Here is a 17,581-nt window from a genome sequence, read left to right as displayed (position 1 = left end):
TTGGTCAAGGCAGCTGAGACTGAATGCAGAGGCCCACTGTCCAAGTCTGGCAACCTGGCAGCCCCCCACCAGAGCCTTTATGGATGACCTGATATCACTACACCACTACATCAGTCCCTGGGGGAAGGTGGATCCTCCAAGGCATGGAAAAGGATCATCATTTCAATTCCTTGTGGATGGTGTTGCAATACCATCTATCACTGAGAAACTAGTCACAAGCTTTGGTAAGGTCTTTGACTGCAGCCAGGGCCTGTTCAACCCTGGCTGGGTCGCCTGAGGGAGGGTGTCTGATGTTGTGGGACCTGAAACACCGATGAACTCAGAATACATCACTGATGATGTGTCCCAGTGCATCCTAGGATATTTTTTCAAACCTCTAGGGAGATGTTCACAGAAGCTGTTTGAAATGTTAATCTTGTAGCTCTTCTCTGCTCAAATGTATAACAGTGGCAGTACTAAAAGTATTCTGACTACACAGTGATAGTTCTCCACTATAGGTTAATTCAAAGTGGATAAATATTATCACCATAATGTTTAAGTTGTTTAAGTATTGTTTTAGTAGTGCAGTATTATGTTTTCTGTGAGTGTTTAATGATTACATTTGTTTAACAGCTCTTGCAAGTTGCGTTTCTTTTTTTGCTTGAGTTGTGTAAGGTTTTTCATGTTTTTTTACGAGTTTAGAGAAAAACAGCTAATACGACCTGTCGCCTTGATACCAATTTTTGAAATCTGTAAAATTTAAAGAGAGAAAATGTTTGGATTAAAAGCAATATTTAAAATGTAAATTTTATCGACTAAAACTGGGCTCAAATGTTTTGGTTTTTGTCGACTGACACTGGACTCAAACCTTTAAGGGTCATTTTAATGGTTTATTTTTGGGGGATTTTTATGCTTTTATTTACAGACAGTACAGTGGATAGAGTCAGAGATAGGGAGAGAGAGGTCCATGGCCTCCCTACATGGGGCGCACTCACTAACCACCAGGCTACCGGTCCCTCGTAAAAAATGACTAAAATATGAGTAAAACTGATGAACATTTTAATCTTGACTATGACTGAATCTATTATAGCTGCCAAATTAACAATGTATTCCAGACCTTTCCACCCATGACTCTACTCTACTCTACTCCCCTTTTTATCCAGTGAGCCAATACAAAGACGAACTACAAAGCCAATGTTGTCGGGATGGCTTGACGGACTTCCCAGTTTCATGCAGTTGTGAGAGGCGCAGTGAGTACGTTGTGGACAGTCAAACATGTGTCGATGCCTTCCTGCACTGCTGCAGGGAGATGGAAAACCAGCGGACAGAAAAGAAGGAAGAAAATCTCCAACTGGCTCGAAGTAAGAGACAGGGACAATAGACAGGACACCCTGGGGTGTTTTATACCATAATCATGCTGAACATCGCGCTCATTGAACTCTTTAATCACTCTTTAGCTGGGGAGGATGACAACAGCTACATGGATAGCAATAAAATTGTGTCTCGCACCAAGTTCCCTGAGAGTTGGCTTTGGTTGGATATCAATCTTCCTGCTTGCCCAAGACAAAACCCTAACTGGTGAGTCAGACATCTCTACACACAATAATCACACTTGAAGTCATTAATAACATCACCAAGTTTTTGAAGCGACCTCGTATCTCTTAAAAGTATGAAAATGTTTCCTCTTTTCAGTGACACCACATCATCTGTGAAAAATGTTCCTTTGCAAGATTCAATCACAACCTGGCAGTTCACCGGCATCAGTCTGTCCAGAACTCACGGTGAGGATTAAGTGACTCGTCTTTATTTCCATGTGTGCCTCTTTGACCAAAAACTAATCCACCTTTTTGTCTCTCTTTCATCATGGTCTTTTATCCTCTCCTCATATTTAAGGAATCTGCGTTGGCGAGCCTTTTGAAGTAATTGTACGGAAAGATTTCTTCATTGACCTCAGGCTGCCCTATTCTGCCGTCCGAGGAGAGCAGCTGGAGGTCAAAGCAATCCTCCACAACTACAGCCCAGATACTGCCACAGTAAGTCTGTGTTACTCAGCTCCAATTAATCAGGACAGAGCCAAGGAGATTGTGATGTTTTTATAAGAAGCATGTTGGTCAAAATGTTCCTCAGAGTGATGAGAACTAAAAGTTCAGCAAAGCACAACTTTGACCCAGAACCCGTCAAGTTGTTGGTTTCTTTCGGCCAAGGGCTTTACATTGAACTTAATGTAAATCAGCAATGTCGTCCATCAAATCACACTTCAAGCTGATACAATTCAGTCAAATTGTTATCAAAATCACCTCGTGCAAAACTTTTGATTTACCGTCTCCATACGATTGCTGAGAACATGATTCTTGATCTTTTCTAATCCTCTCATACCTCTGTCTTGTTTCTGTTTTGTCTGTTATTTTTTTAAAGGTGCGTGTGGATCTGATTGAGGAGGAGAATGTGTGCAGTTCAGCCTCCAAACACGGACGGTATCGTCAGGAGGTCACAGTTTATCCTCAGAGTACACAATCAGTAACCTTCATCATTATTCCCATGAAGGAAGGATTGTACGGGATCGAGGTCAAAGCAGCTGTGAAAAACTCGTCCCTCAATGATGGAATCATGAGGAAGTTACGTGTCGTGGTAAGAAACACATCACATTCCATGCGTCTCTTTCAGAATCAGAAACAGTTTATTAATCCCAGGGGGAAATTTGGTTGTTACCATTGCTCTTAAACACAATATAGCGGTAGGAAATATAGAAATGATTTAAGAATGTAAAAATAAAATAGAAACGAGATAATAAAATAAGCAATAAAATAAGTAACCAAGTGAGACTACAATAATAAGCTGTATACAAAGTGCAGTGACTTAAAGATATAAACACTGAACAAACTCACACAGTTTCCAGCTTAAATAAATAAGTCCAGGTTAAAGGTCCAGTAATGTTCCATCTAAGTGTCTGACTCTCAAACGGCGGTAAGAGAACCGTAACCAGGTTGGTTATCTTACTGCAGTTGTATACGTATAAGAAAACAAAATCTGCCCAATCTCATTAAAATCATTAAAATCTGTGTCTGTTATTGTAACAATGTAAATACAAAAGAGAATCAGACCACCAGAGATAATTGAAAAGGCGAGCAGCATTGCATTTTGTCACTTACAGTATATTACAAATACTCAGTATGATGTATAATGTGTGACCTTATTATTGTCTTTCCAGCCTGAAGGTGTACTTGTCAAATCTCCTCAGACTGTAACTCTAGACCCAACAACTAAAGGTGTAGGTGAGTTGACCATTTAAATAGCTACATAATGCAGTTATTTACTGCTGTGCCTTCTTAAAATGATTACTGATCACCCAACACTGTTTCATCTTTAGATGGCAAACAGGAAGTAATATTGAACAGTGGGATTCCTAAGAAGGATTTGGTTCCAAACGCACCGACTAGCTCTCAGATCTCTGTGACAGGTAAGGTACAGTCTTGTATTTGGACATGTGATACAGTGCCTGTATCTGCGTTTTTGTGAAATTAAATTATTATGTGTGTGTGTGTGTGTGTGTGTGTGTGCAAACAGGAAGAGAAGAAATTTCTGCACTGGTGGAAAACGCCATTAGTGGGAACTCAATGGGGACTCTGATCTATCAGCCCTCTGGCTGTGGAGAGGTGAACATGATCCACATGACCCTGCCCGTCATAGCCACCACATACCTGGACAAAACCAACCAGTGGGAAACTGTGGGCTTTCAGAAACGTAACGAAGCTCTCCAACACATCATGTTTGGTAGGCAGAACGGATGTTTTTATGAGCTCAGAGACTAGAAATTCAAAAGATGCAAGTTCCTGACTAGGCAGAAGGGTTTTAGAAAGAACTCTGACTACGGGCCTCTTTTAGAATATCTGTCCAGGTAAGTCCATATAGTCCATCTTTGCAAAGTCTGTGCTTTCTCTACTCCAATATAGGTTAAGAAGGGGTCCCATATTTTATAAAATGAAGAGGGTTTCTCCTTGAGCCAGTAGGTCATGGCCTCCAGGGGTATGAGTTCTATTATAGAATATTGCAGAATATAAACCGAGAATACAAGAAACAGGCTTAAGAGCTAAGTTTTTACCAAACATTACAGAAATTTCCTTACAAACATGTACCCAAAACATTTTGATGAAAGGACAATCGAAGATACAATGGAAGTATGTCCCTTCAATAACCTTACATTTATTACAATACTTTGAAAGAGAAGGGTTGAATCTATTCCGTAGCAGTGGTGTAATTTGAAGCCTATAAATAATTTTGAATTGCATTACCTTAACTTTGTTAGTGGACAAACACCCCTATGAACAAGACCAGACATTTCCCCATTAATCATCTGAGATAGATCAGTCTCCCAAAGTGATTTAAGAGGACTCACGCCCTCTACTGGGGGAAACAGAGCATTATAAAACCTGGTCATTAATTTTCGATGGGTGGGATACTGCTGCACTTTTTTTTTTACAGAAGATTGAGAGAACCCCCTGGGTGTAACCTTATTTTTGAGGAGACAAAGCTCCGAACCTGCAGATACCTAAAAATGTGTGTAGTGGTAAGGCTAAACTGATCCTTGAGCTGGTTAAAAGATTTAATAATACCATTAGCCACTAAATCTGCTATGGTGCAAATACCCTTGTGACCAAAACGTGAATGCACAATCTACAAGGCGAGGGGGAAAATCTGGATTCAGATAAATGGGGGTAAGAGTAGAAAGACAGTCTTCCAGAGCCTCTATCTTCCTAATAGTTCTCCATACTTTTAAAGTGTTCAGGAGGAGGAAATTACCCCTTACTTTCTCTGAAACCCATTTTTTTTAAATATACATAGTATTACAAAGAGGAATTTTCCAGATGGGCAGCCTCTAAATTGAGCCATGTAGATGTAGGGTAATTTCTAACCCATTCCCACAGATGTACCAGCCAAGGCAAGCCAGTTGGTAGTATCTAATATTGGGCAAAGCCAGTCCACCCTCTTCTAGTCGGGCTGCAGCTTCTGTAGTTTTAATCTAGCTCGCTTATTTTTCCATAAAAAGGATGATAATGAGCTGTTTAGAATAGAGATTGATTTTTCTGGTCTAAAGAACTGGGATCACTTGAAAAACATAAAGCAGCCGGGGGAGTATGTTCATTTTAAAAAGATTTACTCTACCCAAAATAAATAATGGGAGGGAAATCCAGCGCGCCAGATCGTCTTTAATTCTGTGGATTAAAGGCACAAAGTTGGCTTTATGAGATGAGATTCAACTTTATTGTCATTACACATATACAAGCATAGAGTAACGAAATGAGGTTTGGCATCTCACCAGAAGTGCAAATAAGCAGAAAGTGCAAGAGTCTGTGCTATGTACAGTAATTACAAAATTTACAGATGTAGACAAAAAAAAGTGAATTATTAGGTATATATGGATGGCTGGATTAATGGGATGCAATAAATATAAATAAATGCTATAAATAAGTAATGCTACAAAATAAGTGTATTCTTAGGATTATAATATACAGATTAAGGTGCAGTGAGCATGCTATACTAATAATATACAGATTAAGATGCAGTGAGCATGCTATACTAGTTTACAGATAATATAAAGAATATGGACATAATATGAACATACTATAATACAATAATACAGATGGATGAGAGATGTGTGTGTGTGACCAGGAGGAGTGGTGGGGGGATGATGGGTGTGAGGTGATATGCAGGGGAAAGGGGGGGGGGGGGGTCAGCAGGGTGCGGAGAGAGAGAGAGAGAGACAGAGTTCAGAGTTCGGGGGGTAGAGTTCAGTAGAGAAACAGCTCTGGGGAAAAAGCTGTTCCTCAGTCTGCTGGTTCTGGTCCGGAGGCTTCTGAAGCGCCTGCCGGAGGGCAGGAGGGTAAACAGTCTGTGGGCAGGGTGGGAGGAGTCTTTAAGGATGCCATGAGCTCGCCGCAGACAGCGTGTTCTTTGGACATCCTCAATGGCAGGAAGTGGACACCTTGTGATGCGCTGGGCGGTTTTTACCACCCGCTGTAGCACCTTACGGTCTGCGACAGAGCAGTTTCCGTACCAGACTGAGACACTGCTGGTCAGGATGCTCTCGATCACACAGCGGTAGAAGTTCATCAGTACAGCTGAAGACAGGTGGTGTCTCTTCAGTGTCCTCAGGAAAAAGAGGCGTTGATGAGCCTTCTTAACCAGACTGGAGGTGTTAGTGGACCAGGAGAGGTCCTCTGTGATGTGGGTCCCCAGGAACTTGAAGCTGGAGACACGTTCAACAGCCATCCCGTTGATGTGAATGGGGTTGTGCGTGCTTCCTCTTTCTCTCCTGAAGTCCACGATGATCTCCTTCGTCTTGCTGGTGTTGAGGAGCAGGTTGTTGTCAGCACACCAGGCGGCCAGATGCTGTACCTCCTCCCTGTAGGCTGTGTCATCGTTGTTGCTGATGAGGCCAATCACCGCTGTATCGTCCGCACACTTGATGATGGTGTTGGATCCATGTACAGGTCTGCAGTCGTGGGTGAAGAGGGAGTAGAGGAATGGGCTCAGCACACAGTCCTGTGGTACGCCTGTGTTGAGTGTGATGGTGGTGGAGCAGGTGTGACCTGACCTAACATACTGGGGTCTGTTGGTCAGAGAGTCCATTATCCAGTGACGGAGGGAGGTGTTGAAGCCCAGGTCTCCGAGTTTAGTGTTTAACTTGGAGGGGATGACAGAGTTGAATGCTGAGCTAAAATCCACAAACAGCATTCGTGCGTATGTGTTGTTATTGTCCAGATGAGTGAGCACAGAGTGCAGCGCAGTGGAGACTGCATCCTCTGTACTCCTATTGCTGCGGTAGGCAAACTGGAATGGGTCCAGTGTGGGTGGGAGGCAGTTTTTCAGGTGTGCTAGGACCAGTCGCTCAAAGCACTTCATTATGATGGGTGTGAGTGCCACAGGGCGGTAGTCGTTCAGGCCTGTCGGGCTGGAGTGTTTCGGCACTGGGACAATGGAGGTGGCTTTGAAGCATGCTGGCACAGCTGCTTGGGCGAGGGACAGGTTGAAGATGTCCGTAAAAACCCCAGTGAGCTGCTCCGCACATGCCATAAGCACGCGCCCGGGGGTGCCGTCTGGACCAGCAGCCTTTCGAGCGTTGATCCGGCTCAGTGCAGCCTGGACGTCTGTGGAGGTGAGTGAGAGGGGCTGGTTGTCTGCAGGAGGTCTGGTCGTGGTCTGCGTCTCTCTGTTGTCTCTATCGAAACGAGCATAAAAGTGATTTAGCTCGTTCAGGAAGGAGACATCTGTGGTTATCGGGGTGGAGTTTCTGGGTTTATAGTCACTGATGGCCTGGATGCCCTGCCACATGCGTCTGGGGTCGGAGTTGGAGAAGTGTTCCTCAACCTTCAGCTTGTAGCAGTGCTTGGCCTTGATGATGCCCCTCCTCAGGTTTGCCCTGGATACGCTGTAGGCCATTGCATCATCTGATCTGAAGGCGGTGTTGCGGGCCTTCAGCAGGAGACGCACCTCCTTGTTCATCCATGGCTTCTGATTTGGGTACGTGGTGATCTGCTTCCATGTTGTAACACTGTCGATGGTGGTGTTGATGGTCTGACTGTCCCAGGTGGGGGAGGGGGGTCGTGGTGTAGGCTCCTGCGATGTTTGTGTAAACATGGTCCAGAGTTTTGTTTCCTCTTGCATTGCAGGAAACATGCTGGTGAAATTTGGGGAGCACTGTCTTTAAGTTTGAGTGATTAAAATCACCTGCAACTATAAATGCAGCCTCCGGGTGAGCAGTCTGTTGTTTACTGATAGCGGTGTAAAGTTCCTTCATAGCAGCTTTTGCATCGGCATCAGGGGGGATGTAGGCTGCAGTTACAGACCAGTTATAAAGACCAGATAGGGCTGGAGTAATATATATATACCCAGATAAACAAACCCAGAAGGGGACCATCGGAAAGGGGCAGAGTTATCTGATGTCCAAAGGGTATTAAGAGTTAGGGGCATAGCATCTGATTTAGCGTAATTAATTAGCCTGAGAACCTCCCGAAATTATTGGAGATCTCAATAACTCTAGAAATGGAGACTTCTGGGTTGCTTAAGAATAACAAAATGTTGTCGCCGTAGAGAGAGAGATTTTGTGCTTATGGGGACCTATATCAATACCTGTCACCAGAGGATCGCTCCGTATCACCTCTGCCAATGGTCTACTCACTATTGCGAGAGTAAACAAAAGTGGGGAGATAGGACACCCCTGGCGGGTGCCACGCCCAACCTGAAATGTAGGGGACTTCCAGCCATTTGTAAGAACTGATGCTCGAGGGGAATCATATCAAAGACAAATCCATTTAATAAAGTTATCTTCCAGGTCGACTTTAGAAAGAACATTAAATAGATAAGGCCTCTAACATGTTTTAGCTTCACTTGAGGCCAGATATTTCACTGTCCATTTTTTACAGTTTTAACCAGGATTCTTTACAATAACTTGTGTCATCAGTGCAACATGAAAAATGATATAATGTTACAAAGGAAAACATGTTTTAGGTCTTCTCCAACCAGCAGCCATTGAACAAGGAGTTTTTTTTTTTGTGTGTGTGTAGGCTATCAGAAACAACTGACCTACCGTAAAACTGATGGGTCTTTTGCTGTGTGGGCCAATCGCCAAAGCAGCACCTGGTGAGGCATTCAAACATCCATGAATTTGTACATCCTCTGACTTTTTCTGAACGGCTTCTGACTAATATGTTGCTCTTCCGCCCTTTCGAAAGGTTGACAGCTTACGTTGCCAAGGTGTTGGCCATGACAAACAATCTGGTGGCGATGGAAAAATACGTGATCTGTGACGCTATCAAGTTCCTGATTCTCAATACACAGCAGACAGACGGCATGTTTAGAGAAGTTGGAAGGGTGTCCAATGGAGAGATGATTGTGCGTGAATTCACAAACTTACCTTATTTAATCTTGATGCTAAAAAAACTGAATTACAAAAATCATGATTTATGTCACTGACTGATATTGAACATGAATTAAAAATGTTTTTGTGAATGTGTGCACATGTAGGGTGACGTGCGCGGCATGGATTCTGACGCCTCCATGACGGCCTTCTGCCTCATCACCATGCAGGAGTCCCGTTCACTGTGTTCTGACACTGTTAATGTGAGTACAGCACAGCCATACATTGTTTTCTATTTTTCTTTGAATCCTTTTATTTCTTCATTTACTATCTTCTCAGGAGAGATGGGCAGAACACTACGACAGAGTATTAAAGGGAGACTTCACCCATTTGCATAGGCTTTGTATCATTGGAAACCTGGTAGTATTTTTTAATGGTCGTGCATCCTGCCCTCATTTTCCCCTGAGATGGGAAATCTTTGTCTTTCTAAGTCGGAAAAGGAGCTTCCAGTGACGCAAAATGACGATTTTTGCATCACTGGAAGCTGTTGCGGTTAGCGGGGTGAGACTACAAGGCTAGTTCCTCATATTTTCGACCACTGAAGCTAGAGACCAATCACAGATCAGTGGGTGGGAACTCACTCCCAGAATCTAAACTTACCGTCCGCCATATTGCTTGGAAGCTATGCTAAGCGGCTCTGAGGAAAAAGCTGATAATGCCGAAAAAATGGGAACCGGAGAGTCGCCGGTTCAAGTCCCGGTGTGGATCAAAAATGGAAGTTACTTCCTGAGCACTGCCGAGGTGCCTTTGAGCAAGGCACCAAAACCCCCTCCCCACCACCAGCTCAGGAGTGCCCGCTGTGGGCAGCTCCCTCACTCTGACATCTCTCCATTAGTGCAATGTCCATAGGATCCTGATTGTGCATGTGTATATTTCAGCCTATGTGTGTGTTGCATGATTAACAGAATGTAAAAACAGAATTTCCCCTTACGGGGATCAATAAAAGTAAAATCTTACTCTTTGTTTTTTAACATTACAAAAGAGCAGGTAAAAAAAAACATACTCATTGTTATGTTACAAAAAGCAGGTAAAAGACCTTACTTATTGCTATATTACAAAGATCCGGCCTATCCATCATGAACACTTTAGCAAAGCAGCAAAAGTTACAGTGGTAAGAAAAAACTGCCTTAATAAAAGGCAGAAATCTTCGGCCGGATCCCCGGCTCATGACGAAACAGCCTTCACAGGCCTAGACTGCGCCGGGCTTGGAAAGGGATAGGGGGAGAGATGGGATAAAATGCAGGAAGAGGGATAGGGAGCAAGGGGGGGTGTTGGGGTGTTGTTCAGGCAGGCCGTCAACCAACGATCTTGAGGAGCCTAAGACAGCTCAAGAGCTCCCAGGAAAATAGGTGGTTAGTGACTGAGATTTACAGATAGATACATGCAGTAATATGATGTACTGTATATGCAGAGAGAGAGAGAGAGAGAGACAAAGAGAGAGAGAGAGAGAGAGAGAGAGAGAGAGAGACCTTAAAGCAGCTCATTCCACAGAGAGTTAATCAGTCTCGTTACAGACTACACAAGGAAGTATCTCCTTATTTGTGAAACTTTTACTGAAGTGCAACTTTACAAGATGCTCCACTTTCCTCATTTTCATACAGGCGGCTGCTGCTACTGATATAACTATAGACTAAAATAACGACTTTTATCTTGTAAATGTATGACTTTAATCACGAAATCTCAGATTTTTTCCCCTTATACTACTTCATAGAACACAGCTTTCTGTAGAACTGAACCAACATGACCATTTGCTAAGCCTCCCCCATTTTAAACTATTAATACTCCTATTAGAGGTGCACTGATTCCAATTTTTTTTGGCCAATTCTGATTCCCGATTTTTTCGAGGTCTGACCTGCTGATTCTTGTTTTTTGTCGTTTCAGATTTTCTTTCTTTAAATAACTATAACTGATCATTTTACTGTATATTGTTGACACGATAAACAAGCCATCCACATTCCTTTTCTTATCATTACTCTTTAATTAATCTTTGATGCCTTGGATTATTGCTTGTTGTAGCTACAACTGCATCTAGTACTACAGAAAATGGTATTATACTGTATTCAAAAGCTTTTTAATCTCTCACAATATTCATCACACTTAATCAATTTGTTTGTGTATTTTCCTTTCAAAAAAATGTTCTTTAATGTTGATTTGAAATCTCTGAGTTTCATCTGTCTTCGCTTTATTCCCCTTCATCCTTCCTTTTTTTTTTTTTTTGTTCTATCCAGAGTCTGCCAGACAGCATAGACAAAGCATTGACCTACCTGGAGAATCGTCTGCCCACCCTTACCAACCCATATGCAGTTGCCATGACATCATACGCCCTGGCCAATTCAAACAAACTGAACAAAGAGATCCTTTACAACTTTGCTTCCCCAGGTGCTGTCACACGAATCAATAAAAAGTCACTTTAGTAATTTTGTAAAAATAAAATAACGCATTAGTGTCTTAGCTTTGGGGGGCAGATTCTTGCTAAATGCTGAATTTTACATTTAAAAATCAGAGACTCATTAACATAGATGTTTAACTCCGATGTCAGTACCTTATCTGTTATATCTTTTCATATCCCTTTTGTAAGTTCATATTTTTGATACTAGAAGATTTAGAAAGACTAAGACAAAGATCAAGCATCCTGCTGTTACAGCAGACTCACAAAAATGTATCTGTGTCTTCCTCAGAGTTGTCCCACTGGCCATCGGCAAAGGGACACATATACACACTGGAGGCCACAGCTTACGCTCTCCTCGCTCTTGTGAAGACCAAGGTGAGCACTTTTTTAGTGTTCCAGCATGTAGTAATGCTACACAGAAAAACACAAAAAAGACCATCCAGGAATTCTGAATCTGAAAGTACAACACAAAGGAGGGAATAACATAAATATTGTTTTAGAAAAAAAACACAACAGAGTTGGGGCAAGGTATGCTTCATTTTAACGTTTGCATTTTTAATGATTAATTGATTGTAATTGTAAGCCTCTTTCACAACTGCACTCCTGAAAGTTTCAAAGAGTTGCCCTTTCACACTGTTGGATGAGGGAATGGAGGGGTCTTACTAGGAGGCAAGACCAGATGTTAAAGGATGTGGCAGCAGAAGCAACAAAAATAAAAATAAATACCACCCTGCCGATCTTTTCACCCTTACACGTTCCTTTTGTTCATAAAGGCCTTTGAAGATGCCAGACCTGTTGTCAGATGGTTCAACAAACAGCAGAAGGTGGGCGGAGGTTATGGATCAACTCAGGTAACACAGACTCTTCTCTCAATCTTGATACCTCACTTTTTTTAATCATCCAAATCCTCATAAAATATGTCCTCCTTTTTTACCCTCCCCCTTTTTTACCCCTAACCAGGCTACCATTATGGTGTACCAGGCTGTATCTGAGTACTGGGCCAGTGCTAAAGAACCAGAATATGATCTGAATGTGGACATCTTGTTGCCGGGCAGATCAAAGCCTGACAAATACAACTTTAACAGGGACAACAGCTACGCCACGAGAACGTCCAAAGTGAGGATACTTTCTCACACAAGCTCTGAGGGGCTCATTCATTTCATCATTCCTGTCATTTTCTGTGTGTTTGTTTCTTCTGCTCATCCTAATAAATGTGTTTGTGCACATGTTTGAATTCCTGCAGTTCAACGATATCAATCAGAACGTGACTGTGTCCGCCACAGGCACAGGAGAGGCGACAGTTAAGGTAAGTAAAATATATGAAAACAATGAATGGAAGCTGGCCTGCTCACTTTGAGTCAGGTAATATTCGGTAAACAGTGCGCTGTAATTGAGACAAGCAGCTTACCTCCGTGTAGTAACCTCTCCCACACAAGAGTGCCTGTAACTGCTTCAGAGACCACACCACTACTACACGGAGGTCACTTTTGGCTCTTTGTTTTCCAAGTTAAATTTAACGTCACCATTTTTGTATGTGTTGGTTATTGAATCACAGAAAAGTCCTTTGTAACTTGTGTGAATTGTATTTTTTTTTAAATGGATGCCTTTTAGTTTCTCCTGTACAAAGATGCTCTTTTCTCTTTGTGCCAGATGGTGTCGCTGTACTACGCTCTGCCAACAGAGAAGGCGAGTGACTGTCAGAAGTATAACATGTCAGTGCAGCTCCTCCCAGGTAATTTGGCTCTACTTTTTAACTGCTTTGTTATTTGTTTTGTGTCTATTTTGTCTCTCTTACCTGAGTTACAGCATGAAACAAAAACAATCATATTTGCTAAATGTTTGCTGCTTGCAGAGTATATGGGTGAAGATGAGAAGATATACAGGCTGATAATAGAGGTCTTGTAAGTACAAACACGAGGCTTTTTTAAATTATCCTGTCCTCCATTTCCTGCATAAAAGGCTCTTCTTTCCTGATCTCTGTCTTCCTTCACTTGATATTTGACCTGTTCTGTTCTTTTTTTGTACAGGTACAAAGACACAGAGCGCGATGCGACCATGTCAATCCTGGATATTGGCTTGCTAACTGGCTTCACCGCAAACACACAAGACTTGGACTTAGTAAGAACCGTTACAGATACACACATACAAAAGCAGCAAACAGAATATCAGAGTTTATGGCTAGAGGAAACAAACTTGTTTAAAGGTAAAAAATAACCATGTATCTGTGTGTGTGTCTGTGTGTGTAGTTTTCCAAAGGACGTGCCCGCACCATAGCCAAATATGAGATGAACACAGTCCTGTCGGAAAGAGGCTCTCTCATCATCTACCTGGACAAGGTAAGAGATCATTGTGGCATTGAGTCCTATTTCGTCTTTTTTTCTTTCTTCTTAGTGATCTCATCTGCCTTCTGCATCTCCCCACAGGTTTCTCACACTCGGCCAGAAGAGATCTCATTTAGGGTTCATCAGAAGTTGAAAGTTGGAGTCATGCAACCAGCTGCTGTGTCTGTCTATGAATACTACGACCGTAAGTGTTACGAGACAGCACTGCCTACACATATACATAAAACAAAAAGCTACCCCTAACCTGAAACGAAAACTTTCATCATAGCAAGGACTCTGCTTAGTCTGCCATTTCCACAAGTATTTACTGTACATATTATAATGTAATGCAATTGCCATTTAATGTATGTTCTAAAAAATGTGTCTCTCTGGCTGCAGAAACAAGTTGTGTGAAGTTTTACCACCCAGAGAGGAGAGCTGGACAGCTCTGCTGAAATGATGAATGCACATGTGCTGAAGGTAAACAAAACACAATGATCTGATTGGGAATATTTGAATTAGGCAAATTTGTAAATAAGACAAGTCTGTGAATAAGATTAAAACATGTAGCAGTAAACAAACATTTAGGTCCAGTCAATTCAAATAAAGATAAATTCAAGAATATTGATTTCAGTCTCCATTGAGTAATACCCTCTCTTAAACTCCCTCTGTTGCACATCATTTAGTGGTATGTTGCCATTTTTTTCCCTAGGATGGTAAAGGCATGACCCGCTCTATTCTGTAATTGGCTAGTAGCTTATGTGACACGTTAAAAAGTAATGCACTTACAGTTAAGAATAAAACACAGAGTTCATGATCTGTTACAGGGTTAAATAATTGATTGTGGATAAAAACATTGCATAGTCACAAGAAGTTATATAGAGAGTGATTAAAAAGTATAAATAAGTTAAAATGCTTAAATATCAGTTTTATGTTAAAAGAAAAGGTTAACGATGCTAAAAGAATGTTTAATAGACACGATTTAGTTCATTCTTTATTGTTAAAAGTAAGATTTGTTGATGCGTATCTGTGATCTACTGACTTGTCTGCGTTAGCCCATCTGGGAGCGATTGTTGTTTTGTCTCCACCCACATACCAGGAGAAATCGTGGTGTTTTCCTCATTACACTAAACGCTGTTTATGAGGAAACACAACTGAATCACTCTCGTGATTATTTCTCTCCTTATTCAGGTATGTTTATGGTCATAAACACAGCTAACATGTCCAAAATAACTTACTAACAAGTGAAGAGTTTCATGACTAAGTAATTTCGATGTTTGAGTAAGTTTAAAGTTAAGTTTCAGAACAGTAAGTTTGCTAGCATACGAGCCCGTGCTCGGAGCCACTGCACAACCCGTAGCTGTGCCGCAGCGTATTCTGTGTGTAGTCTTCTGTTTCACAGGAGTGAGGATGTGTTTAATTTTTTTCATTGTCTTATGTAGTTGGACTCATGCACTTTTATTAGCTAAATATGAGTTTAAGACTTAGATATTTGATGCTTAAAAGAAATGTGAGGAAAAGATTTAATGCAGGAAAATACTGTTTGTTATTGTTTGTAAAAGGAAAAGGTGTATATCCTACCTCCACCTCTATTCATTCTGAAATGTGAAAGCTGTTGTAAATGTGTACTTTTGTACATTGTTATATTTCTGTAAACATGTAATTGATTACACTAAATGCTCTTGATGAGGAAACACAACTGAATCACTCTCGTGATTATTTCTCCCCTTATTCAGGGGTGTAAGACAAACCCAAAAAGAAAGCACAGACATGAGAAAAAGAGACAAATACAGTCCAGAAGGTGAAGAAGAAAAAGGAGGAGGAGGAGGAGGAGGAGAAGGAGGACAAGATCATGTTAAACAAAAACAAAGCACAACACCACAATACACACTAAAAGAACAATTATATGATGATGATAAAATACTATGCAGTGAAACATTTACACACTCCAAAATTAGCCTTTAAAAAACTCGTGAGCCGAGTTTTAAAATCATTAATAGTGATGAGTTCCTGCAATTTGAGTGTTTTTTGAAGACTGTTCCATGCAGAGGGAGCAGAGTACATGAAGGCCCTCTTCCCAAACTCAGTACGAGTTCTGGAGACTGACGTAGATAGAAAGTCCAGAGAGCGCAAACTGTATGATGGATTTGATTTAAAAGTGAGGTAGATGCAGAGGTATGAAGGGAGTAGTCCAGTAATTGCTTTATAAATGAAGGTGTACCAGTGAAGAAGCCTACGAGCTGACAGGGACAGCCAGCCTACTTTAGAGTACAGGGTGCAATGATGGGTGAGTGATTTACAGCCGGTAATGAAGCTTAACGCACAATGATAAGTAGCATCCAGCATGTGCAGTGAGGTAGAGCAGGCAGTCAAGTACAGTACATCACCATAATCTAATAATGGAATAAAAGTAGCAGCAATAAGCCTCTTTTTAGAAACAAAAGAAAAACAAGATTTATGTCTGAAATAAAAGCCCAATCTTACACTTTACTGTTTGCCTGGAGGCTAACTGGCTAGCCATACCATCATCGTGTACACTTAAAGTGCCGTGATGAGAGACGATATGTTGTTCTAATCTGAGTTTGTTGTTTACTCGGACACTTTATGTTTAATTGTTGTCTTTTTTTTATCTCTCCACCTTTTTCGTCTATATTGTAGAAGTCTATATCATTGATGCTCATAGGCTGGCACTTTATCTGAGGTGTCCATGGTTCTGAGGTGCTAAAGTTCACAATGTTTCTGTGGCTGCAATGTCTACAAATTGTATCTATAAATGAGGCCTTATATCTCATTCACACTTGGTGCTGAATAAGTCTATCATTCTGCAGTCTGAAGCCAGTTTTTATTTTTATTTTATTTTTTCTTCCTGTATTTTTCTATTCAATGCAGTATAGCTCAGACTATCTTAAGACCTCAATTTGATACTTGCAGATTGTTTATTTTTTGTACGGTGTTGGGCCAATATTTCATATTGTATTCAGAGGGTTACATATCAGATTTTTCTCTTTTACGAGTTATGGGATCTGAGATGATTCCTGAAGGAGTGAGGACACAGAAAGGGAAGTACACATCTTTTGTTTTGGTTGATAAGGATTTGTTAAGGGACATGGGTAAAGTGGGTTGGGAGGGATGGGAGGATCGTTCTTTCTATGAGGAGGTTATTTGGGGAGGGAGAGTTGAAGCTGGAAGTAAGTGCCAGCTCTACGGGTGTGTAGGGAGGGGGACCTCTTTGTTAGCCTATCATTTTTGTGATGTTTGTTTTATTCGCCATGAAGGCTTTCATTTGAGGCAGAATTATCTCGTACACATCTCATGCGAACAAGCTGCGCAGGGCTTGCCAGAGGGAATTAGAAAAAACTATAGCTAACCTTGATGTTTTACTGTCGACTTCCCAATCACCTGACTTGTACAAAGAAAGGCTAGGGCTCCAAACGGAACTTGACCTTCTTCTTACTACAGAAGCTGAACGTCTCCTCCTCCGCTCTCATGGGTCTATGTACGAACATGGTGACAAGGCGGGTCGCCTTCTGGCCCACCAACTAAAGGCCAGATTGGCTTCCAACCAGATCACCCAGGCACGAGACGAGTCAGGTTCTCTAACCTCTGACCCAGATGAGATAAACGACATATTTAGGTCATTTTATTCTAAGCTGTATACCTCCGAGTCCCCTAACGATGAAAGTCAGTTACGTAATTTCTTTGATAAATTAATTTTACCAAAAGTTTCGCCTAATGATAGTCAGACATTAGATGCCCCTTTAACACTTTCTGAAATCAAAGAGGCCATTTGCTCAATGCGCAGTGGCAAATCACCAGGCCCCGACGGGTATCCTGTGGAGTTTTTTAAACGGTTTTCTGACCTGCTTGCTCCACTCCTACTCAGAATGTTTAATCAATCATTCCACCAGGGCACCTTGCCACCCACGCTCATGCAAACTTCTGTATCTCTCATTCACAAGAAAGACAAGGACACAGCAA

The 17,581-nt window shown here is 41.6% G+C and overlaps 1 protein-coding gene across 1 annotated transcript in view; it reads left to right on the top strand.

Annotated features, from left to right (window-relative positions):
- The window catches only part of LOC110000750 (complement C3-like), a 36,845-nt gene extending 21,549 nt beyond the window's left edge, over positions 1–15,296 (top strand). The window contains exons 18-39 of the mRNA XM_029281665.2: positions 1,143–1,340; positions 1,437–1,557; positions 1,672–1,760; positions 1,873–2,012; positions 2,395–2,607; positions 3,188–3,251; positions 3,347–3,436; positions 3,544–3,750; positions 8,541–8,616; positions 8,709–8,868; positions 9,001–9,096; positions 11,122–11,272; positions 11,572–11,657; positions 12,056–12,133; positions 12,243–12,398; positions 12,526–12,588; positions 12,933–13,014; positions 13,135–13,183; positions 13,310–13,400; positions 13,529–13,618; positions 13,706–13,808; positions 14,003–15,296. Of these exons, the coding sequence (XP_029137498.2) occupies positions 1,143–1,340; positions 1,437–1,557; positions 1,672–1,760; positions 1,873–2,012; positions 2,395–2,607; positions 3,188–3,251; positions 3,347–3,436; positions 3,544–3,750; positions 8,541–8,616; positions 8,709–8,868; positions 9,001–9,096; positions 11,122–11,272; positions 11,572–11,657; positions 12,056–12,133; positions 12,243–12,398; positions 12,526–12,588; positions 12,933–13,014; positions 13,135–13,183; positions 13,310–13,400; positions 13,529–13,618; positions 13,706–13,808; positions 14,003–14,058 (2,459 nt within the window). The 3' untranslated portion in view covers positions 14,059–15,296. The remainder of the gene's footprint in view (positions 1–1,142; positions 1,341–1,436; positions 1,558–1,671; positions 1,761–1,872; positions 2,013–2,394; positions 2,608–3,187; positions 3,252–3,346; positions 3,437–3,543; positions 3,751–8,540; positions 8,617–8,708; positions 8,869–9,000; positions 9,097–11,121; positions 11,273–11,571; positions 11,658–12,055; positions 12,134–12,242; positions 12,399–12,525; positions 12,589–12,932; positions 13,015–13,134; positions 13,184–13,309; positions 13,401–13,528; positions 13,619–13,705; positions 13,809–14,002) is intronic.
- Positions 15,297–17,581: the final 2,285 nt, after the last annotated feature.

The sequence above is a fragment of the Labrus bergylta genome, chromosome 1 (genome assembly GCF_963930695.1).
Source record: "Labrus bergylta chromosome 1, fLabBer1.1, whole genome shotgun sequence".
Lineage (NCBI taxonomy): Eukaryota > Metazoa > Chordata > Actinopteri > Labriformes > Labridae > Labrus > Labrus bergylta.
Note: the sequence above shows the minus strand (reverse complement) of the source record. Positions and strands in the feature narration are given on the sequence as shown.